We start from the raw sequence: 19,955 nt of genomic DNA on the forward strand, positions 1-19,955 counted from the left end.
TTTGTATGCTTTAAAGCAGGCTTCCTCAAACTCAGCCCTCCAGATGTTTTCAGACTACAGTTCCCATCATCCCTGACCACTGGTCCTGCTAGCTAGGGATCATGGGAGTTGTAGGCCAAAAAACATCTGGAGGGCTGAGTTTGAGGAAGCCTGCTTTAAAGTCAGGTTGTAATTTCTCCCCCTTGATTTCACTGTTTTATCTCTTTGTAAACCGCTTTGAGGTTTTGTTTTGTTTTTACAATCAAGCGGTGTATAAATTTTATGAATATATATATATATGTGTGTGTGTGTGTATATATGTGTATATATATGTGTGTGTGTGTGTATATGTATGTATGTATGTATATATATATATATATATATATATATATATATATATATATATATATATATATGCTTTCGTAGATTTTCACGGGTACAGGAATGCAGGTTTTGGTGTCTTCGGGTGTCTTCCCGTGTAAGAGTCGGGGTGTCTGTGCGACGTTTCGACGAGGTCTCACTCGTCATCTTCAGGCTGGTGCTTTCGGCTTCTTGTTACTGGAACAGAGCAGAATCTGGTGTTTGAGTTCCTATAAATACTGTTGAGGGGTGTGGTGTATAGCCTCCAACGTTCTGGGCAGGGAGGAAGTTCCTAGATTAGTGTGCCTTTTCTTCTTTTGTTCCTTAATTACTTGAGGGATATCTTGGGTGATTTCATGAGTGATATTCTGAATACCACTGGGTGGGTCATTAAGTGTAGATTAGTTGCTAAAGCTTTCGTGTCTTGACCTCTTGAGCTTGTGAAGAGTTTTTCTGAGAAGATGGCTGTGCTGCATTTAGCCAAGCCAGAGCACAACTAAATGCAGCACAGCCATCTTCTCAGAAAAACTCTTCACAAGCTCAAGAGGTCAAGACACGAAAGCTTTAGCAACTAATCTACACTTAATGACCCACCCAGTGGTATTCAGAATATCACTCATGAAATCACCCAAGATATCCCTCAAGTAATTAAGGAACAAAAGAAGAAAAGGCACACTAATCTAGGAACTTCCTCCCTGCCCAGAACGTTGGAGGCTATACACCACACCCCTCAACAGTATTTATAGGAACTCAAACACCAGATTCTGCTCTGTTCCAGTAACAAGAAGCCGAAAGCACCAGCCTGAAGATGACGAGTGAGACCTCGTCGAAACGTCGCACAGACACCCCGACTCTTACACGGGAAGACACCCGAAGACACCAAAACCTGCATATATATATATATATATATATAATATGAATGAATATGTTTCTTTGTCCAGTGTTAGATTATGTTGCTGCAGAATACTGGCTGGGCTTCCTATTTCCAGTATCATATGAATACACCATGGTGTCCATCTCCTTCAGCTTTGGAATTTTCCCACATTCTGCTGCACAGAAGCATGGGCGTAGCCAGGATTTTTCTTAAGATTTTTATTTATGGGGGGGGGGGGCGCAACTGCCAATCCCTTCCCCATGCCCAGTCTCCTGGAATTACCTCATATATGTTCTCCTCTTCATAAGCCTTCTTCTTGGCTTGTAAAAGGCGCTCGTTTTCCCATCTCTTCTGCAAAGAGAGAGAGAGAGAGAGAGAGAGAGAGAGAAGGAAAACACTATGAAAACAAGTGTGGTACATCAGGGAAGGCATCACTGGGCCTGCCAAAGCCCGCAGCCCAGTAGTGAGCCCAATGCCATTCTCTGGAGCTGCTCCTCAGTGATGCTGTCTGTTCATCTGCCCTCTAAGTGTGCAAGCATAAGAATGAGATAATGGAGACATAGTCTCTATGTGCTTTTCCTCCAAGTGGCTGGGCTTCCTAGGCTCCACCAAATTGGAGATGGTTCTTTGCTTAGCTGCAACAGTTTTCGGTGAATTGTACATGCTTTTAGGACACAAACTCAGGCCACACACACACCACACATTTAAAGCACTCTTCTGTCACTTTAACAGCCATGGCTTCTCCCAAAGACTCCTGGGAACTGTAGTTAAGGGTGCCAAGAGTTGTTAGGAGACCCCTCACAGAGCTGCAATTCCCAGCACTCTTCACAAACTACAGTTCCCAGGATTCTTTGAGGGAAGCCATGACTGTTAAAATGGTACAATAATGGCTTTATTTTTTTTAAGTATGTTGTGGATATAACCCTAAACCAGTTTAACTGTCCTTCCCCCATTCACAGTTGGGATTCTCTGAGGAAGTGAGAGGTGAGTTATAGCGAATTGTTGATCACCACTTCTTGCTAAATGACAATTGCCAGTATTGAGATACTCATAATCTTGGTAGCCATTTACTGCTTAGATTTCACAGGTTCTCAATACGTTGGTCACAGTTAATGGTAACTAAAGAGTTGATCACAGAAGAGCATAACAATTAAATCAATTTTAGTTTAAAGGCCATTTCATACAAACAAAAACTGGTCCTCAGCTGATCAGCAGAAGATAAAACTGAACACATGTTACGACATTCTGTCTGGCCATATGGAAAAGTAGTTGAATGAGTTCTCTGTCATGCATGATTGGGGTGCATGGGTGAAAACCTACATCCTGGGTAGCTGTGTGTGACAGAGAAATAAACAGGCCACTTCACCAAATGACCAGCTGTAATTCAGACAGCATTTGTAGATGGACAATTCTAGCTTATGTGAACTAGTCTTCAGTTAGCTGTGTAGATAAAACAACACGTCTCAGATAAGTACCAGGGGCCAGGACATGGTCTAAAGGTGCATGACACAGCCATCTTGTTCTTGTCAGTCCCTGGATGGGAACCTACCTGAGACCCCTCTGTGTGCTTCCTTAAGTTTCATGACAGCGGAGAAGTGGGATATCGATGTGATAAACATGTCACACAAGCCTTTTACTAAAGGAACACAGCAAAAAGCATTTTGTATTTCAGAGCCATCCACTTATTGTTCTCAGACAACACCCTTGGTCCTTTGCTATCAGTGGCGTAGCGTGGGGGGTGCCAGGGGTGCCAGCCGCACCGGGCGCAACATCTGGGGGGCGCGCTCGCTGCCTCCGGACTCGCCGAAGAGCCTCCGGCACAGGCTGTAGCAGAGCCCCATGTCTCGCGGAACCGACGAGCTGTGAGCGCGCCCGGGCTGAAGGTGCCCGGCAGGCAGCGGCTCTCAGCGCTCGCCGCGGAGGACACGCCAGGCAGCCCCTCCTCACAGCCCCGCCTCTGCCGCCGCTGCTGCAGCTGCTGGGCCATGTTGCATTTTCCTCGCCTCTCTGCCCCCCTCCTCCTCCGGGCAAGCGGCGTGGTTTGGGCGGCAGCGCCAGCAGCAACTCGCCTCAGATCAGCAGGTTAGGGGTTGGGGGGGCGCAAATTACTTGCCTTGCCCCGGGTTAGGGGGCGCAAATTACTTGCCTTGCCCCGGGTGCTGACAACTCACGCTACGCCGCTGTTTGCTATAACTGACCCATGTGATTCCAGTGAACTGCCATTTGGGGGGAAACTCTTGTATTAGGCGATGATCTAGATGCTGTGCCTGTTGCTGGTGTACATGCTGATAAAAGGACAGTTTGCCTCTTTGGGGTAACAATCTACTCTTTAAAAATAGAAAAAAAGCAGAACAAGATCTGGTGACTGGAAACTGTAGGCTGACAGATTCATTATGCACCATGCTCTCCCTGTCTGTCACCATGCGTACAAAGAATAGTCAGAGGGAAATAACAGCTCACCCTGAAGAGCAAAAAAAGACCAGGACCAATGGCACAGATGAGTAGCAGGAAACCCTCAGCTGTGATGATCTTATTTTTGACGCCTTCTGTCATGTTCAGGAAAGAGGCAGGTCGCGGCCCTAGAAGACAGCAAGCAGGAGAGTGTTTGATCCAGAAACCCCACAGCATCCTTTACTATTTTATCACTCTCTTGCAATCCCAGGTAAAACTACAAGTATGCAAAGAAAAATATGCACCCCAGGTATTATTGCATTAAGTGTCTTTGTTTGTAGTGATTTACTCTGCCTGCCCTGCCACGGGTGGCGCTGTGGGTTAAACCACAGAGCCTAGAGCTTGCCAATCAGAAGGTCAGTGGTTCGAATCCCCGTGACGGGGTGAGCTCCCGTTGCTCGGTCCCTGATCCTGCCAACCTAGCAGTTCGAAAGCACGAAATGCAAGTAGATAAATAGGTACCATTCCGGTGGGAAGGTAAATGGTGTTTCTGTGCGCTGCTCTGGTTCACCAGTAGTGGCTTCGTCATGCTGGCCACATGACCCAGAAGCTGTATGCCAGCTCCCTTGGCCAATAAAGCAAGATGAGCACCGCAACCCCAGAGTCGTCCGCGACTGGACCTAATGGTCAGGGGTCCCTTACCTTTACCTTGCTCTGCCTGCCCTGCCACCTCTGCCACTGGCACTGATTTTGGGCAACTACACACTATGAAATTGGCACCAATGCCAGCACTGCTTCTCCACAATGGTTCTGTTTGTACATTGCAGTGCCAAACCTACTCTCTGGATTTCTCCTTAAGATAAAATTTTTGGTGGGGGCTTCTGTGCCCCTTCACACATTCTGCAGAAAACCTTTCCCCATTCTGAAGCTTCAGGTTAAATGTTGTGTTGTGCGGGCTGACAATACGTCATTTCACAGGCCAGTGGCAATTTCAGAAAGGAAATGAAAGTTCTTATTGACAAAACAAGGTTGTGGAGCATATTTACAAAAACTCTGATCAAGATACTGTCTGGCAGAAGTATGAATTCTGCTCTGACTTATAACTCACTGGGTGTTTGGGGGCAACACTAGTTGTAACACCTTGTTTACTTCTCAATGAAACCTACCTAACAAAGTTGTTGTAATGATAAAATGTGGTTTAGGCTCCTTGGAAGAAGCCAGGGAGATAAACAATATCAATAGTCTCATAACCCAGAACTCACCTGTATCAGTCCCTATTCCCTCTGAGCTTCTCCCTGGCACTACTCTAGCTACACTCCCATCTCTCTGGAAGAACCATCAACTTTAAGAATTCCATGCAGGAATCCTGTATAGATACTGTATTACCAGCCTGGCTTAGGTCTCTAGAAAATCCCCAGTCTGAAAAATGAAGCTGCTTCACTATAACCCATGAGTGCAGCTACTCAGAGCACACCCACTGAAATGAATGGGGATGACTAACTGCCCTGTTTAGGGAAGCTTTTATGTACTGTATTTGATGTATTTGAAGCTTTTAATGTTTGATGTATTATAGTATTTTAATATTTTTTTGGAAGCCACCCAGAGTGGCTGGGGAAGCCCAGCCAGATGGGCGGGGTATAAATAAATAAATTATTATTATTATTATTATTATTATTATTATTATTATTAGTCCATTAATTTCATTTAGACTATTCTGTGTAGAACTTAGTTAAATACAACCCCATGTTCTTTTCCTTCTACATCTGGCACCAGGTATATATCTATTTAACCAAGTGGTAAATTTGCAAGTGGTTAACTTGTATTCCCCCTGCCAGGTGATGAGGAAAATCTAAACACATCTAAGCAGAAATCTGGGGAAGCAGGGAAATAATCATACTGTATTGTCTTCACCATTTGGCAGGCTACAGCAGAGAGTGGAAGAGAAAAAAATGCACCTCTCTGAATTCTGCAATGTCGTTTTCCAGCCAAGCAATGTTTTAAAAATGCATCTACTAAGATAACGTGCACATAAGAATGCTTGTATAATGACAAAGATGCAGTATACTCTGGAAAATTACTTTGCAAAAATGGGAAAACTGCACATAAAGTGTGTATATTGGAAGAAAATTGCACCAGAACACTGGTTAAATTCATGAGGCCTTTTTCTAAAATGTGGAAATGGGGAGGGCAGGACTTAAAGACTAGAAAAAATAAGAAACTGAAACTTATTTTGGCCCATGCCTAGTGTTGAGAAGCTATCGAGTGTCACCTGGCAGCAGCTGTTTAATCAGAAGGTGGAAGAGAAGAAACTCACTCCATCAACACAGCTGAGAGACTGGCATTTCTTGGTTTCTCCTCTGTTTGAAGTTTTCTACCACAGCAGGAACTAAGAACTCCTGTCTTGAGTTGTAGTTTCCTCCTCCTGCCTCATCCAATTGTCTTTTGTGTCATATCATTCTTGACGCCTCCCTTTCCATGGAGGTGCAAGTTGCAGCAACAGCCAAGGTGACAGTTTTCCATCTTCGCTGTATCAAGCAGTTGGTCTCTTACCTTTCCCACCCTGGCCTGGCCACAGTGATCCATGCGACGGTCACCTCCAGGCTTGACTACTGTAACTCGCTCTACGCGGGGCTGCCCTTGAAACTGTCCCAGAAACTTCAGTGGGTGCAGAATGCTGCAGCGAGGCTCCTCACGGGGTCTTTGCCATGGGAGCATATTCACCCAGTGCTTTACCAGTTGCACTGGCTCCCAGTGGAGTATTGGGTCAGGTTTAGGGTGCTGGTTTTGACCTTTAAAGCCCTTCACGGCCTAGGACCCTCATACTTACGGGACCGCCTCTCCTGGTACGCCTGGTAAGGTCCATGAATAATAATAGCTTAAAGGTCCCAGGCCCTAAGGAAGCCAGACTATCCTCCATCAGGGCCAGGGCCTTTTCAGTGATGGTTCCGACCTGGTGGAATGCTTTGTCCCACGAGACTAGAACCCTGCAGGACTTGATCTCCTTCCGCAGGGTCTGTAAGACAGAGCTATTCCACCTGGCCTTCAATTTGAATTAGCCTGATCCTCTATTCCCTTTTCACTTTTCTCTCCTATGAAGAAACCCTTTATGGGACCCCACATTTAAATGTTTCCCTGGCCTCCTTGCTGGCCCTAGTAGGACCAACTTGGCCAGTTAGCCCTGGTGATCATTTGATGTCTACTGAATGGGGTTTTTTCCCCCCTTCCCAAAATGACCCCTGAATTTTTGAATTTTATTGATATTGATGCTGCATTTTTATGTTGTATTTTATGCTGTTTTAAAGTCGCATTTTAATCAATGTTTTGCTGTTCTCCGCCCTGAGCCCGGTTTTTAAACCAGGAAGGGCAGGGTATAAATAAATTATTATTATTATTATTATTATTATTATTATTACATCTAAATTATAACCCTGAGGGCAGGAGCTGTCTTGTTTCTATTGCTCTGGAAGCCTTTTTCATCCGAATGCATGCACACATTGCACACCCAACATAGAAAATTACCACTTGATAAAATGATGACCAGCATTTAATCTGCCATCACTTACAGGGGAAAGGAAGATAACTCCCTAACATTGTAATAACCACAACTTTTGCCCCACAGGGTTGTTTTGCTGGCTCTAGACCACTGGTTTTCAGCTGGTGGGTTGAGACCAGATCAGAGATGGACCGTGGCAGCAACACCATACAAATACATGGTAAAAAAAAAAAATAAGAAATGAGTCCCCAAATGTCTGTTTGACTTAAAGGTGGGCCCTGAAGTCTGCTGCTCTACCAGGGTTTCCCAAAATTGGGTCTCCAGCTGCTGTTGGGCTACAACTCCCATCATCCCTATCTAGCAGGGCCAGTGGTCAGGGATGATGGGAATTGTAGTCCAAAAACACCTGGAGACCCAAGTTTGGGAAACCCTGCTGTAGACAATGGGGAACACCTGTAGCTCATTGGTAGAACATCTGCCTCTCTGGCCTTTCCAGGTAGGGCTGAGATAGATTCCCTGCCTAATTAAAACCCTGCAATTGACTCTGCCAGTTTGCCAACAGTACTGTCGTCCTCCTCTTCCTCTTCAACCTGATCATGTCTTTCTGGACTGTCTGATCTTAAGCTTCTGATATTTTCCAAATGGTGATTTGAAGGAAGGTGGTCTGGAAACGGCCAAAGAACAATATTATGACTATTAATACAATATCAGAGTTGAAACTTCTTTGGGGGGGGGAGGGATGTGCCAAGAAACTTCTTGTATCTGATGCATTCTAGCAAACATTTGAATTCATCATCTCCTAACCAGCCCCCTTCCCTCCAACTCTCCCAAATCTAGGTGCTGAAGGATTTTTAAAGGACAGCATTAAGATGTGTAGCTATTGAACACAGCAAATTATAGTTTTCGCTACTTCCTCAAGACTTTTATCAGCGAGACTTTAATTTTTCATTTTTAAAAAGACCACCCCACTAGTACTAATATTAATACCAATACTAATAATTTATGTATACCCCACCTTTTTCTCTGATGGGACTCAAGGTGGCTCTCAAAGAAATATCTCTCAACCCAAGGCTGCAATCTTACGTAATTCAGAGGAAGCTCATTGAACACAGTGGTCCTTACACCCAAGTCGCTATTCACAGGTTTCAATTTGTTTTATTTATCTAGTTTCCATAATCCTATTATTTCACCATGGAGCTCTGAGTTGAGTATGCAGGGACTGTCTCTCATTTTATCCTCACATCTACAAGTTAGACTACACTGAAAAGACAGAGACTTGCCAAAAGAAGTTATCACTCAGCAGATTATTGAAACCCCAGTCCAAGTCTTGCATCGTCAATGGCTTTCCAAGTGTCAGGATTCAGAATCAGATATAAAGCAACATTTCAAGGCCAATGTTGAAAATTAAACATAAAACAACAGTGAACATCCTGATATATTTCTGATTTTCAGATTGTATTTATTTCAGCTCTATAAAGAGATAATTTTTTTATTTTTTATTTTTTGCAAAGTAGCTCCTAGAAAAGTTTTAGAGTTTAGTCATCTTATACTCTCTTCTGATATGCATTGGCCAATTACAAATTGTTTTTCCTAAGGAAATTTTGTTAACAAACAAACAAACAAACAAACAAACAAACCCCAAACTAACAGGTAAATGTAACTTCTGATACAGCCTATACACCCTTCCCTCAGCTTGCCTGCTGATCCCGAGACAGCTTGTGTGTGTGTGTGTGTGTGTGTGTGTGTGTAGAAATCCCATTGGCACCAATGGCATTTTCCCCCTAAGTCTAATTGTTGCCCATTTTTGGTGGTGGTGGTGGGGAGCAATTTTAGTTAGGATCACAGAATACAGAGAGTTATCTCTGCTTTTTCCAACCACAGTTTCAATGAGAATTGCACCCCACCCCCAAAGGCATGGCAATAAGCATTGTGTGTGTGCCATTGTTAAGTTGTGGGTGAACATATCAGGCAACACAGCAATTCTTGAAACAGCTCTTGATTATTCACAGGCCAGAACAGAACTGACTGAAGGGTTCAGCCAACCTGCTTATATAGAGCTCCACTACAAAGCAACAGTAACAACTTTCTGTAACTATCCAATCACTGAACGTCACTTTCAATTCCTTATTTGCATATGTGGACCTGAGTGAAAACTATCTACAGTATCCCTCTGCTGGCCCAGGGTGAGAACTTCAGTACATAACAGCCAATAATAATAATAATAATAATAATAATAATAATAATATTTATACCCCGCCCATCTGGTTGAGTTTCCCCAGCCACTCTGGGTGGCTCCCAATCGAGTGTTAAAAACAATACAGCATACCCACAGACTTACCCACCCCAGCTTTACAGATACCACCCCAACCCTATGGAGTCACAAGGTTCATACTTACTCCGGACCCAGAGGTATGTGCCACAAGACTGGCGTTGGCCGGCCGATGGAGCAGACACACAGCAATAGTACATGGCTGTGTCTTCCCTTTGGACTGAATGGAAGCTGAGCGTTGACAACCCTTGAGAAATGTCTTCCGTGATCTTCCGGCTGTCAGTCTCATTGACAGCAAAGCTTTCACTGCAGTTGGAGGAGCAAGTCTTTTTCCAAATGACTTTTGCCCCATTGGGGGCCTTGAACTTGCACTCCAGAGTGGCAGAAGACCCTTCGGTGGTTATGTAAGAGGGGCGTCCAGGCTCCACCGTCATGGACACATAGCCGACTGGTGTAGGCAGGGGGGCTGTTTTGGGGCGTTTTTTCTCAGTCGTAGGAGACAGAGTGGCTTCTGTTGTTCCAGAGCTGCTGGCATTTAGTGTGTCTGATGGTGAAATGGACTTGCCGACTGTCGTCTGGTTCCCACAAGCGTAACCTGGAGAAGGGAGAAGGGAGAAGTTTTGATGTCTATAAGCTGTAGAAAGAGCCATCTTCTTTTCTTTCTTTTTATGTGGAAATCTCCTTTTGTTTTATTTAGGGCAGTGGTTTTCAACCAGTGTGCTATGGTACCTTGGGCATAGCTGTCAACTTACAGATTTGAAAATAAGGGACCAGCAGCCAGCATAAGGGACCTGCAGCCTCACCTGTTCCAGGCACTCCAGTCTTCCTGTCCTCCTGCAGTCTGGTCAAACTCATGCTGGTAGCTTTGAGAACACTGCCCAACCAACTTTGTAACCAGAGGTTCAACTGAATAGGATCTGAATCACATGCACCACAAGGCCTATGCAGCCTCAACTTAAGATGGCTCCCCGGCCTAGCTTAGCACTGCAAAGTTTGCAGCAGCACGTGCAACAAAATGGCGTCCAGCATTCAAAACCCCCCTCAGCTTGCATTAACTAGCCACACACAAGGCATGCAAGCTTCACCCCCCAGTCGTTCTTAGACTTCTTATTGGGTGAACAACACAGCCAAGCGACACAGTTGGAGCCTCCCTCCTCCCTGGCCGGCAGGGAGGGAGGGAGAGGAGCTGCTTCCTTCGAAATTTAAGGGACATCATTTAAGGGACATCCATCAATAAGGGACAGCAGTGGGACATGGCACTGGAATAAGGGACTGTCCCTTCAAATAAGGGACACTTGACAGCTATGACCTTGGGTCAGGTGTGTCATGGGGAATGCTGGCCTCCATCCCCCTTCCCTCCTTCCCTCCCTCCCTCCCTCGTCTGAAATATTTTAGAAGTTTTAAAAGCCTGGGATATTTATCTTTTTAGAGTCTTTGCATAGCACCTAAAGGATGCCAGCATCGGTATCAACTGAAGAAGGAGTTCCACAGTTGGGCTGTCAATATCAAAAATGCTCTCACTCCATTTACTATTATTTTTTATTAAAATGTGTGTACCGGCCTTTCATCCACAGATCTCTGGGATCTTTTCTATGAAGACAGAAGAGCACAGATGAGGATGTAAACAGATGTTGTTAACGTATGGGCAGATACTGAAGTCATAAATCAAAAGGGATTTTATTAGGTGAGTAGCAGTGGCTTGAAAAGAGTTTGCAAACAGAACAAAAGAAAGCTAGTTCCAACATTCCTTAAGCCATAGGAGTCATATTCTCAGGCCTACTTATTTAAAATACAACAAAATGGTGTATCTGGGAATTCAATCTCTCTTTCCAACATCTTTGAAGACTTAGCTACATGTGGGGTTGAAAATATGTCAAGAGACCACCGGCTCACCAAACATTTGGGTTACCCTCCTCCTGCCCCAAGACAGAGAGAAAATGAGAATGTGTGCACACACTTTACTTTTCCAAATGGCCTGGGTAAAGGTCTGATCTAGTAGAATTAAATTTGCTAACAACAATAATTTTCCCAGTAGTGATGTATGGAAGTGAGAGCTGGACCATAAAGAAGGCTGGTCACCAAAGAATTGATGCTTTTGAATTCTGGTGCTGGAGGAGACTCTTGAGAGTCCCATGGACTGCAAGAAGATCAAACATCTCCATTCTGAAGGAAATCAGCCCTGAGTGCTCACTGGAAGGACAGATCCTGAAGCTGAGACTCCAGTACTTTGGCCACCTCATGAGAAGAGAAGACTCCCTGGAAAAGACCCTGATGTTGGGAAAGATGGAGGGCACAAGGAAAAGGGGACGACAGAGGACAAGATGGTTGGACAGTGTTCTTGAAGCTACTAACATGAGTTTGACCTAACTGTGGGAGGCAGGGGAAGACAGGAGTGCCTGGTGTGCTCTGGCCCATGGGGTCATGAAGAGTCGGACATGACTAAACAACTAAACAACAACAACAATAATAATAATAGTAGTAGTAGTAGTAATATATTACTTGTTGCTCAAGCCACATTAGTTGTGGTAGCCCACCTAACACTCCATTAAATTAAAGCTTACGCTGCACAGTAAAAATCTCAGATCTGCTTGTTGTCACCATGAAAACATTGATCCCGATGAATCCTCTTTATTTTTTCAAAAGATGTCAACAAAACCACAAACCAATCATAGAATACATCTGTGGACACAGAGCTGACCTGGAACCAGGAGTGAAAGACCTTTTGGCCCACCAGATGCTTGTTGGACTCCAACTCCCATCAGCCCCTGCTAGCTTGGCCAATGGTCATGGATGATGGGAGTTGTGGTCTAGTGGAAGCAGGGATGGCCAAAGGTTCCCCAGCCCTGACCTAGACAAACCAGTGTTTGGTCTCAAAGTAAGACAGTTCCTAGCTGCTAGCTTCGAACAGTCTTGATTAAATACATGCCACCATAAGTCATGGTTTATTTTTATTGATTGATAGAGATGGATACCTCTCACTACAGAGGGCATTCCATAAATGGGGAACCACCACTGAAAAGATCCTGCCACAAGTTGATTGTGAACTAACAGTGTGTTCAGGTAAATGCAGCCGTAGGACCAGAACTAAGAGGCACAGATCTTTCCAGCATATGTGGGGGGCTTGTAAAAAAGAGTTCTGGTTTCGGGCTGTGATCTTTTCAGAAATTACTAAAATGACTGGACAGCAGTCATTAGTCCTGTTAAACATGTTTCAGAACAATGGGGATTGTCACTTAAAACCTCGAATTGGCTATCTTCTTGCAGCTGCCAGCCAGCTGTTGCTCAATATTGGAAGAACCTCCTAAAGGATGCCATGTTAGCTAACTGGTATAGCTAAGGTAAAGGTAAAGGACCCCATGATAGTTAAGTCCAGTCAAGGGCGAGTATGGGGTTGGGGCGCTCATCTCACTTTCAGGCTGAGGGAGCCTGTTTTTGTCCACAGACAGCTTTCCGAGTCATGTGGCCAACATGACTAAATCACTTCTGGCGCAACGGAACACCGTGATGGAAACCAGAGCGCATGGAAATGCCGTTTACCTTCCTACCGCAGCGGTACCTATTTATATACTTGCACTGGCGTGCTTTTGAACTGCTAAGTTGGCAGGAGCTGGGACAGAGCAACGGGAGCTCACTTTATCCCGGGGATTCAAACTGCCAACCTTCTGATCAGCAAACCCAAGAGGCTCAGTTATAAGATGGTTTGGCCAGGTGCTTGGGTGGAAAAATTAATTTAAAATCTATGTTTGGCTAAAGGAATGAAATTTAAAGATCCATTTGAGTCAGATTGACACAGTTTTGTTTCTTATGCAAGCAAAGATGGACTACAAAGACATATCCCAGCAGCATACAAAACTTTACGGCTGCTTTGATCATTGTGGGCTTGAATTTGGGTACGTCTTGATGGGTTGTACTGACCAGTTAATGTTTTTGTTTTGTTTTGTTTATTTTACTTTAGACTCCCCTTGTCTCCTGTATGAGATGAGGAATGGATTGTTCTGTACAGTACTTTTAAAATAGTGTTAATAATAAGAAAAAGAAAAAAGAAAAAAAGAAAAAAAACTGCTAAGGGCTGCTTTCAGTGTATCTGAAGAAGTGTGCATGCACATGAAAGCTTATACCCAGAACAAACTTAGTTTGTCTCTAAGGTGCTACTGGAGATAGATAGATAGATGATAGATAGATGATAGATAGAAAGATAGAAAGATAGAAAGATAGAAAGATAGAAAGATGAAAGCTAGATATTGTGTCAGATCAACACGGCTACCTACCTGATGCTAAGGGCTGTCATTGAATCATTATGAGTTTGTGCAGAATTTGCTCATTTTTGCCTTATTTATATGGGATTCCATTTTTGATTGTAATATTTGCTAATTTTTAATTATTATCATTATCATTATCATTATCATTATCATCATCATTATGAGCTGATTTGAACTCAACATTGTTACCAGAAAAGCAGAATACACATATTAATGCAATCTTTAATTTAATGGTGGTTACATGAAGGACACCATGAAAAATCTATTATAGTTTTAGCAGATCAGACTTTTGCCCGGACGTAGTGGAAAAGCAGAGAGTGGCCTGTCACTGACAGGAAAATGCCTCCTGTGTTTTTACAGAAGCCTAGATATTTAGCAGGCGACTATTTTCCTGATGTGAAGTGGTCACCTGCTGAATTTCTTGCATGGCATCCAAGCTACTGGGTTTGTTAAGAACAAAAAGGGGGGGCAGCACACAACCACCGGCCCCCATTTTGAATTGCCGTTCCAGTAACAAGCTGTGTAATTTTCTCTCCCCTGTTCCTCCCCTTTCACTGAACCACATCTCCACTTCACGATGACACCCCCTCCCCGGCCATCTCTCAAGGGGTACCATGCTGGTTTTAGTTCCCTTTTCCTGCCCCTGTTGACAGGAAACAGAAGATGAGTTTTTTAAATTTTATTTTCAAAAAGGGAACTTTGCAGGTAAGTGGCCTTGTAGGGTAGGGTGGAACCTTACATGACAGGCTTTTCCTCTCCTGGGGATCATTCTAAAATAGGCTATGGTTACCTCTGGGTCTACCAGAGTCTGACAAAAATGCGCAGGAGGTTTGTAGGACAGGTGAGTATACAAAAAGCTGCTAGCCCACGAAAAGGAGTTAGGAACATACACATATCCTCCAACATTTCCCTGATGAAAATAGGGAAAGCAGAGACATCACCTTGCCAACAAAGGTCCATATAGTTAAAGCCATGGTTTTCCCAGTAGTGATGTATGGAAGTGAGAGCTGGACCATAAAGAAGGCTGATCGCCGAAGAATTGATGCTTTTGAATTATGGTGCTGGAGGAGATTCTTGAGAGTCCCATGGACTGCAAGGAGATCAAACCTATCCATTCTTAAGGAAATCAGCCCTGAGTGCTCACTGGAAGGACAGATCCTGAAGCTGAGGCTCCAATACTTTGGCCACCTCATGAGAAGAGCAGACTCCCTGGAAAAGACCCTGATGCTGGGAAAGATGGAGGGCACAAGGAGAAGGGGATGGCAGAGGATGAGATGGTTGGACAGTGTTCTCGAAGCTACCAGCATGAGTTTGACCAAACTGCGGGAGGCAGTGGAAGACAGGAGTGCCTGGCCTGCTCAGGTCCATGGGGTCATGAAGAGTTGGACACGACTAAACAGCAACAAGGAAAAGCGGGGCATTCCAGGATCAAGTCAGAAAATGGGGTGGCTTCTGAAAATCCAGGACTACCCCCTGAAAAATAGGAACAGTTGGAGGGTCTGTATACATTGAAAGCACTATTGTACCACAGTCATGGCTCCCCACAATGAATTCCAGGAGCTGCAGTCTCTTAAGGGTGCTAAGAGTTCTTAGGAGGCCTCTAGTCCTCTCATGGAGCTACAGTTCTGAGAATTGTAGATCTGGGAGGGGAATGGCACCCTTATCTCATGACAGCTCCCAGAATTCTTTGGGGGGAGCCATGACTGTTTAAAGTGGTATCACAGTGCTTTCAATGTCTAGTGTGAATGGGGGTCAGGTCAGACCATTGGTCTACATAGCTCACACTAGGTGTGGGGAATCTTTGGCTATTGGCTGCGCTGGCTGGGGATGATGGGCATTGAGATTCAGTAACATCTGGAAGACTCCAGACTTCTGGTTTACAATGACAGGCAGTGGCTCTCAAGGATTTGAGACAGGGTCTCTCTCTCTTGGACAGCTTTTAAAAGAGGATTAGACAGGGAGAAGGCTGTCTACAGCTACCAACCTAGATGGCTATGCCTTGCCTCCACTGTTGAACGCAGTATGCTTTGGAAAACCCCATTCTGGAAACTGTAGAAAAGGGAGTGTGTTGTCTGGCTCAAGTCTCACTTATAGGCTTCCCACGGGCAGCTGGTTAGCGATTGCATACCTGTCAACATTTTACCTTTTTTAAGTGAAATTCCCTTATTCCGAATAGGATTCCTCACAAGAAAAGGGAAAAGTTGACAGCTATGTGATTGTAAGAACAGGATGCCAGCAGACACACTACTGGCATGACCCAGATGGCTCTTCTTACCCACTTACCTAAGAGCAAGCCCCATTGAACTTAATAGGGCTTACCAATGAGTAGGCATGCATAAAATTGGAAGTTATTCATTTCCCCACCCCATCTACTTTAATTTGAGCCTACTTGACCCTGATGGTGGTACAAGACAACGGAACAATGGATTCCTTTATTGATGGAAAATACCACAAGTGACACTGGTGAATATACCAAATGTCAGTTGATTAAAAGTGTTTCAAAACAAAGAACACCATCCTATTCTATGAATAAGGACCCCTCTATCCTAAGAAAACATGGTAGGTTATAGTTAAGGTTGTCAGCTGACTAAAACGTATTTTGCTGGTTGCTCATCTTTTAAGGTTTTCTTTAATTAAATTTTTAATTAAAAAATTGTCCAGTAGCACCTTAGAGACCAACTAAGTTTGTTCTGGATATAAGCTTTCATGTGCATGCAGACCCAGAACAACTTAGTTGGTTTCTAAGGTGCTACTGGACAATTTTTTTTTTATTTCGACTGCGTCAGACCAACATGACTACCTACCTAAATTTTTAATCTTTAAATTTAATTTATTTTTAAATTTACAGCCTCACTACTAAAATTGGCCTCCGATGAAAGTTTGCTCTGTAACCTATGGCACCATCAGGTTCAAGGCAGGGCCTTTTCAGTGGTGGTTCCTCATTTGAGGAGTGACCTCTCTGGTGAGGTACATTTCTCTCCCTCGTTATAAACATTTGAGGTGGATCTTAAAACATTCCTCTTTGCCTAGGGTTGCTGTTGTTTTGGTGAAGTATTTTTATTGCTTTTAAACAAAAGCAGTAAATCATTGCAGGCAATGGCAAGCGTAAAAACATTATTGGTTCACCCAGATATTTGATGGCTGAAGGGACTGTTCCCAGCATCCCTGGAAATTATTAGCGGTGATTGTTTTGAAATGTTTTTGGATGTTCTTAAGGTGCTTAGGTATAATTAATGTTTATGAATGCTTTTCTTTATTTTATTTTTAAAAGCCTTATTGTCTTCTGCCTTGGACTCCTTTGGAAGGAAGGGTGGGATAGACATTTAAAAAGAAAATGCCTCTTCTAAATTCAGCCACAGAGCTCACATTTTATGCCGCAACTCTATACCCCACAGCTAGCCAATGTGGTTGCCTCCAGGTGATGTTGGACATCTAACAGCCAGGGACCCTAAACATCTATATGGCTGCCTATCCCTGCTATACACAGCTAATGAACTCAATGGGGCTTCTGAGTAGGGATGGGGAGGGGATTGAATTCAATTTGCACTTTAAGGCAAACTTACCTAATTCACACTTTCAGAAACAATATGCAAACCGAAACAGCCAGCCTTCAAAATTCACACCTCTCTGAATGTTGCAGTGCAGCTCTGCAGCTAAGCAATGTGTACAAAAATGCATGCAAAGTGTGCATAAAAATGCACACATTACTGAAAATAGCATGTAAATTACATTATCTTTGTGAAAATAGCTTTGCAAAAAATGTGTATAAGAGGCAAAATTGCCTACAAAAATACATATGATAGGAGAAATTTGCACTAAAACACTGATTAACTTTCATGAGGTCTGGTGAATTTTCATGTAGAGAACCAAACTGAAGACAGGAAAAATGAGAAACAAAACTGCCCATCTCTACTTCTGAGTAAAACATGCAGAAGGATGCACTGTGTAATCCTTCAGAATTACAGATACCTTTAGTGCCCATGACCTCTGCTTTGAACAGCAGCCTGGCACAAATGAATCAGGTGATTTTCCCGCACTTCTGGAAATGTACACAATTCACCTGTCAAACTGCTGCATATCAGACTGCTACCAAAGCCCTGTGCAATGCTATTGCCTTTCCTATGCCAACCCAGTTCCAAAGATCTCCAAACCTGTTAAGAACCGCCAGCCCAAAAGGTCTCCAGTTAGTGCTTACCTGTAAAGAGACTCAGTAGAACCAGGAAACACAGCTGTTTTGGACCACCTTTCATCCTGCCACTCGGAGCTACTTGTTCTTAGCCACGGCGGTCCTAGACTTGCATAGAACTTGCGGCTGAGTCTGATGGACTTGGCGTTGTTTTTGCTCGCAGGCTTCTTTTCCCCAACCCTCCTTTCAGCAGACACCAGGAGATGTGGCTGGTTGCTTCGTAGCTCCACCCAACTAAACTTATGAGGGCTTCCCTCCCCCCCTCCTTTTATTTTCTGGCTGTGCACTGAAGCTTCAGTTTTCACTAGAAATGTATTTTTAATTCGGAGGGTGTAGCAGAATGTCTTGTGATTCTGAGGAGAGCAGAGGCGATGGTTTATTGGTGCCCCTCTGCTTCTGTAAGGGCATCAGAACACAAGAAGAACAAATCTAACTGGGGTTGGTTACCCTTTGCATTGGAGGGGATGGAACAAAAAAGAAATGTATTGGCACATGTGGTGGTCATGTAAACATGTACAGTCATACCTTGGGTTACAGATGCTTCGGGTTGCGCAATTTCGGGTTGTGCACTGTGCCGAAGCCAGAAGTACCGGAACGGGTTACTTCTGGGCTTCGGCACTTGCGCATACGCAGAAGTGCTAAATCGTGCTTTGTGCATGCACAGAATCGCCATCCTCATGTGCACAGACACGCAGGTCATGAGTTGCGAACGCTGCAGATTGCGAACGTGCCTCCCGTGTACATAAATCTTGGGAAGAGGCGATGAGGGTTATTTCTGAACAATAGGTGTACACCAGTGCCTTTATACCACAGATCGTGCCTTTTATCAATTTTTGATACGTCAAATACAGACTGCTTATAACTTTTCTGTTAGTAGCTCCTCAAAGGAGCCCACAAGTTTTAGTTTAAATATTCTGTTTAATAAAGGAATGTTTATCCTTCTTCCTGAAAAAATTGACTCATAAATGAAGGATATCTTAGCGGCAGCTAAACCTATGGACTTTGCTGCCATTTGTTATTTATATGACAAGTATATCATGACTGGCAAGTCCCAATGAAATATAGCTTTATCTGGTATTCATTTGTTTAATATCAGGACAGTTTTTGTTTTAATGTCTAATTTATTGTGCACCCTCTTGGGCATATACTTTATGTGCCAATGGCTGTGAACCCAGGTGTGGTTTTTCTGGTCTTGTATAGTTTTTGTTTAACCCCCTTGCTGTTATTTTGTTGTACTTTCTATCTCTTACTGGACTGTTATTTTTATTTCATGGTAAAGTTTTGATTTTTTTAGTGACCTCTACATTCTTGTATACTAGAGCAGTGGTACCCAAACTATGGGCCACAGACCGCCAATCCTCCATGAGCTTCCGCCAGATGGCACGCCCATTGTACTGAATAATTATATTTCTATTGCTGCTTTTGTGCTTTCTGTTGTATTTTGCCACATAACAATATGAATACTATAAAACTCAAATTTTAATACAATAAAAAGGTATATAAGAAAAAAACAAAGAAATAAGGATATAATTAAAATATATACAGCATCTAGCACAGCACATTATTACCGCTACAGCAGGAAGAAATATCATTAACCCTTAGCAGTTTTCAAGTAGTCCAGGGGAGGGGAGGGGGAAGCTTGGGAAGCCCTGGGTTAGAGGCAAGACACAGAGGCTGGACTCTTTTTGAAAGCTGAAATATGAAACACAGCACTTCTGGCAATCTATGCTAGCAACGATTTTAAAGGGCACACCCCAAAGAGACAAAATAGAAACCCAAATTTACCAGTTTAAAGGGAAACAGCGGAAGCCATATTCATGACAGCGGCAAAACTAAATAATTAACAGCCTGCCTGTTTTAATTTGTTTCCAATCTCCACCTGCTAAAATTCCTAAAAATACATCAGACAAGAGGGCTACATCAGGGTTCCTTCCAACTCTACGATTCTATGACAAAGTTAGCTCCATTAATTTCAATGGGACTATTCTATGTAAAGCTTAGTCTGACACAACCTATAGGGATTATCCCCTCACCGCCACCACAACTACACAAAAGAACTTCCCCTTGTACAATTGCCCATACGGATCGTTCCTTTATATCAGCAGTAGGAAGCCTTCGGCCTATCATGCCAACCTGTCTGGCCC

At 43.6% G+C, this 19,955-nt stretch overlaps 1 protein-coding gene across 5 annotated transcripts in view; it reads right to left on the bottom strand.

The window, feature by feature from the left end:
* LOC309537736 (B-cell antigen receptor complex-associated protein alpha chain-like) overlaps nt 1–19,955 on the bottom strand; it is a 60,207-nt gene that overhangs the window by 32,908 nt on the left and 7,344 nt on the right. Inside the window, exons 1-4 of one of the 5 annotated variants that reach the window (XM_082232724.1) lie at nt 17,821–18,342; nt 9,494–9,961; nt 3,674–3,792; nt 1,496–1,561 (exon numbers count right to left, since the gene is read on the bottom strand). In XM_082232724.1, coding sequence (XP_082088850.1) covers nt 1,496–1,561; nt 3,674–3,792; nt 9,494–9,961; nt 17,821–17,875 — 708 coding nt within the window. In that variant the 5' untranslated portion in view covers nt 17,876–18,342. Of the gene's footprint in view, nt 1–1,495; nt 1,565–3,673; nt 3,793–9,493; nt 9,962–17,820; nt 18,343–19,955 lie in introns of those variants that run through there. The other 4 variants (XM_082232721.1, XM_082232725.1, XM_082232723.1 and 1 more) reach the window with 4 other exon arrangements.

The sequence above is a fragment of the Podarcis vaucheri genome (assembly GCF_965113315.1).
Source record: "Podarcis vaucheri genome assembly, chromosome: 7".
Classification (NCBI taxonomy): Eukaryota; Metazoa; Chordata; class Lepidosauria; order Squamata; family Lacertidae; genus Podarcis; species Podarcis vaucheri.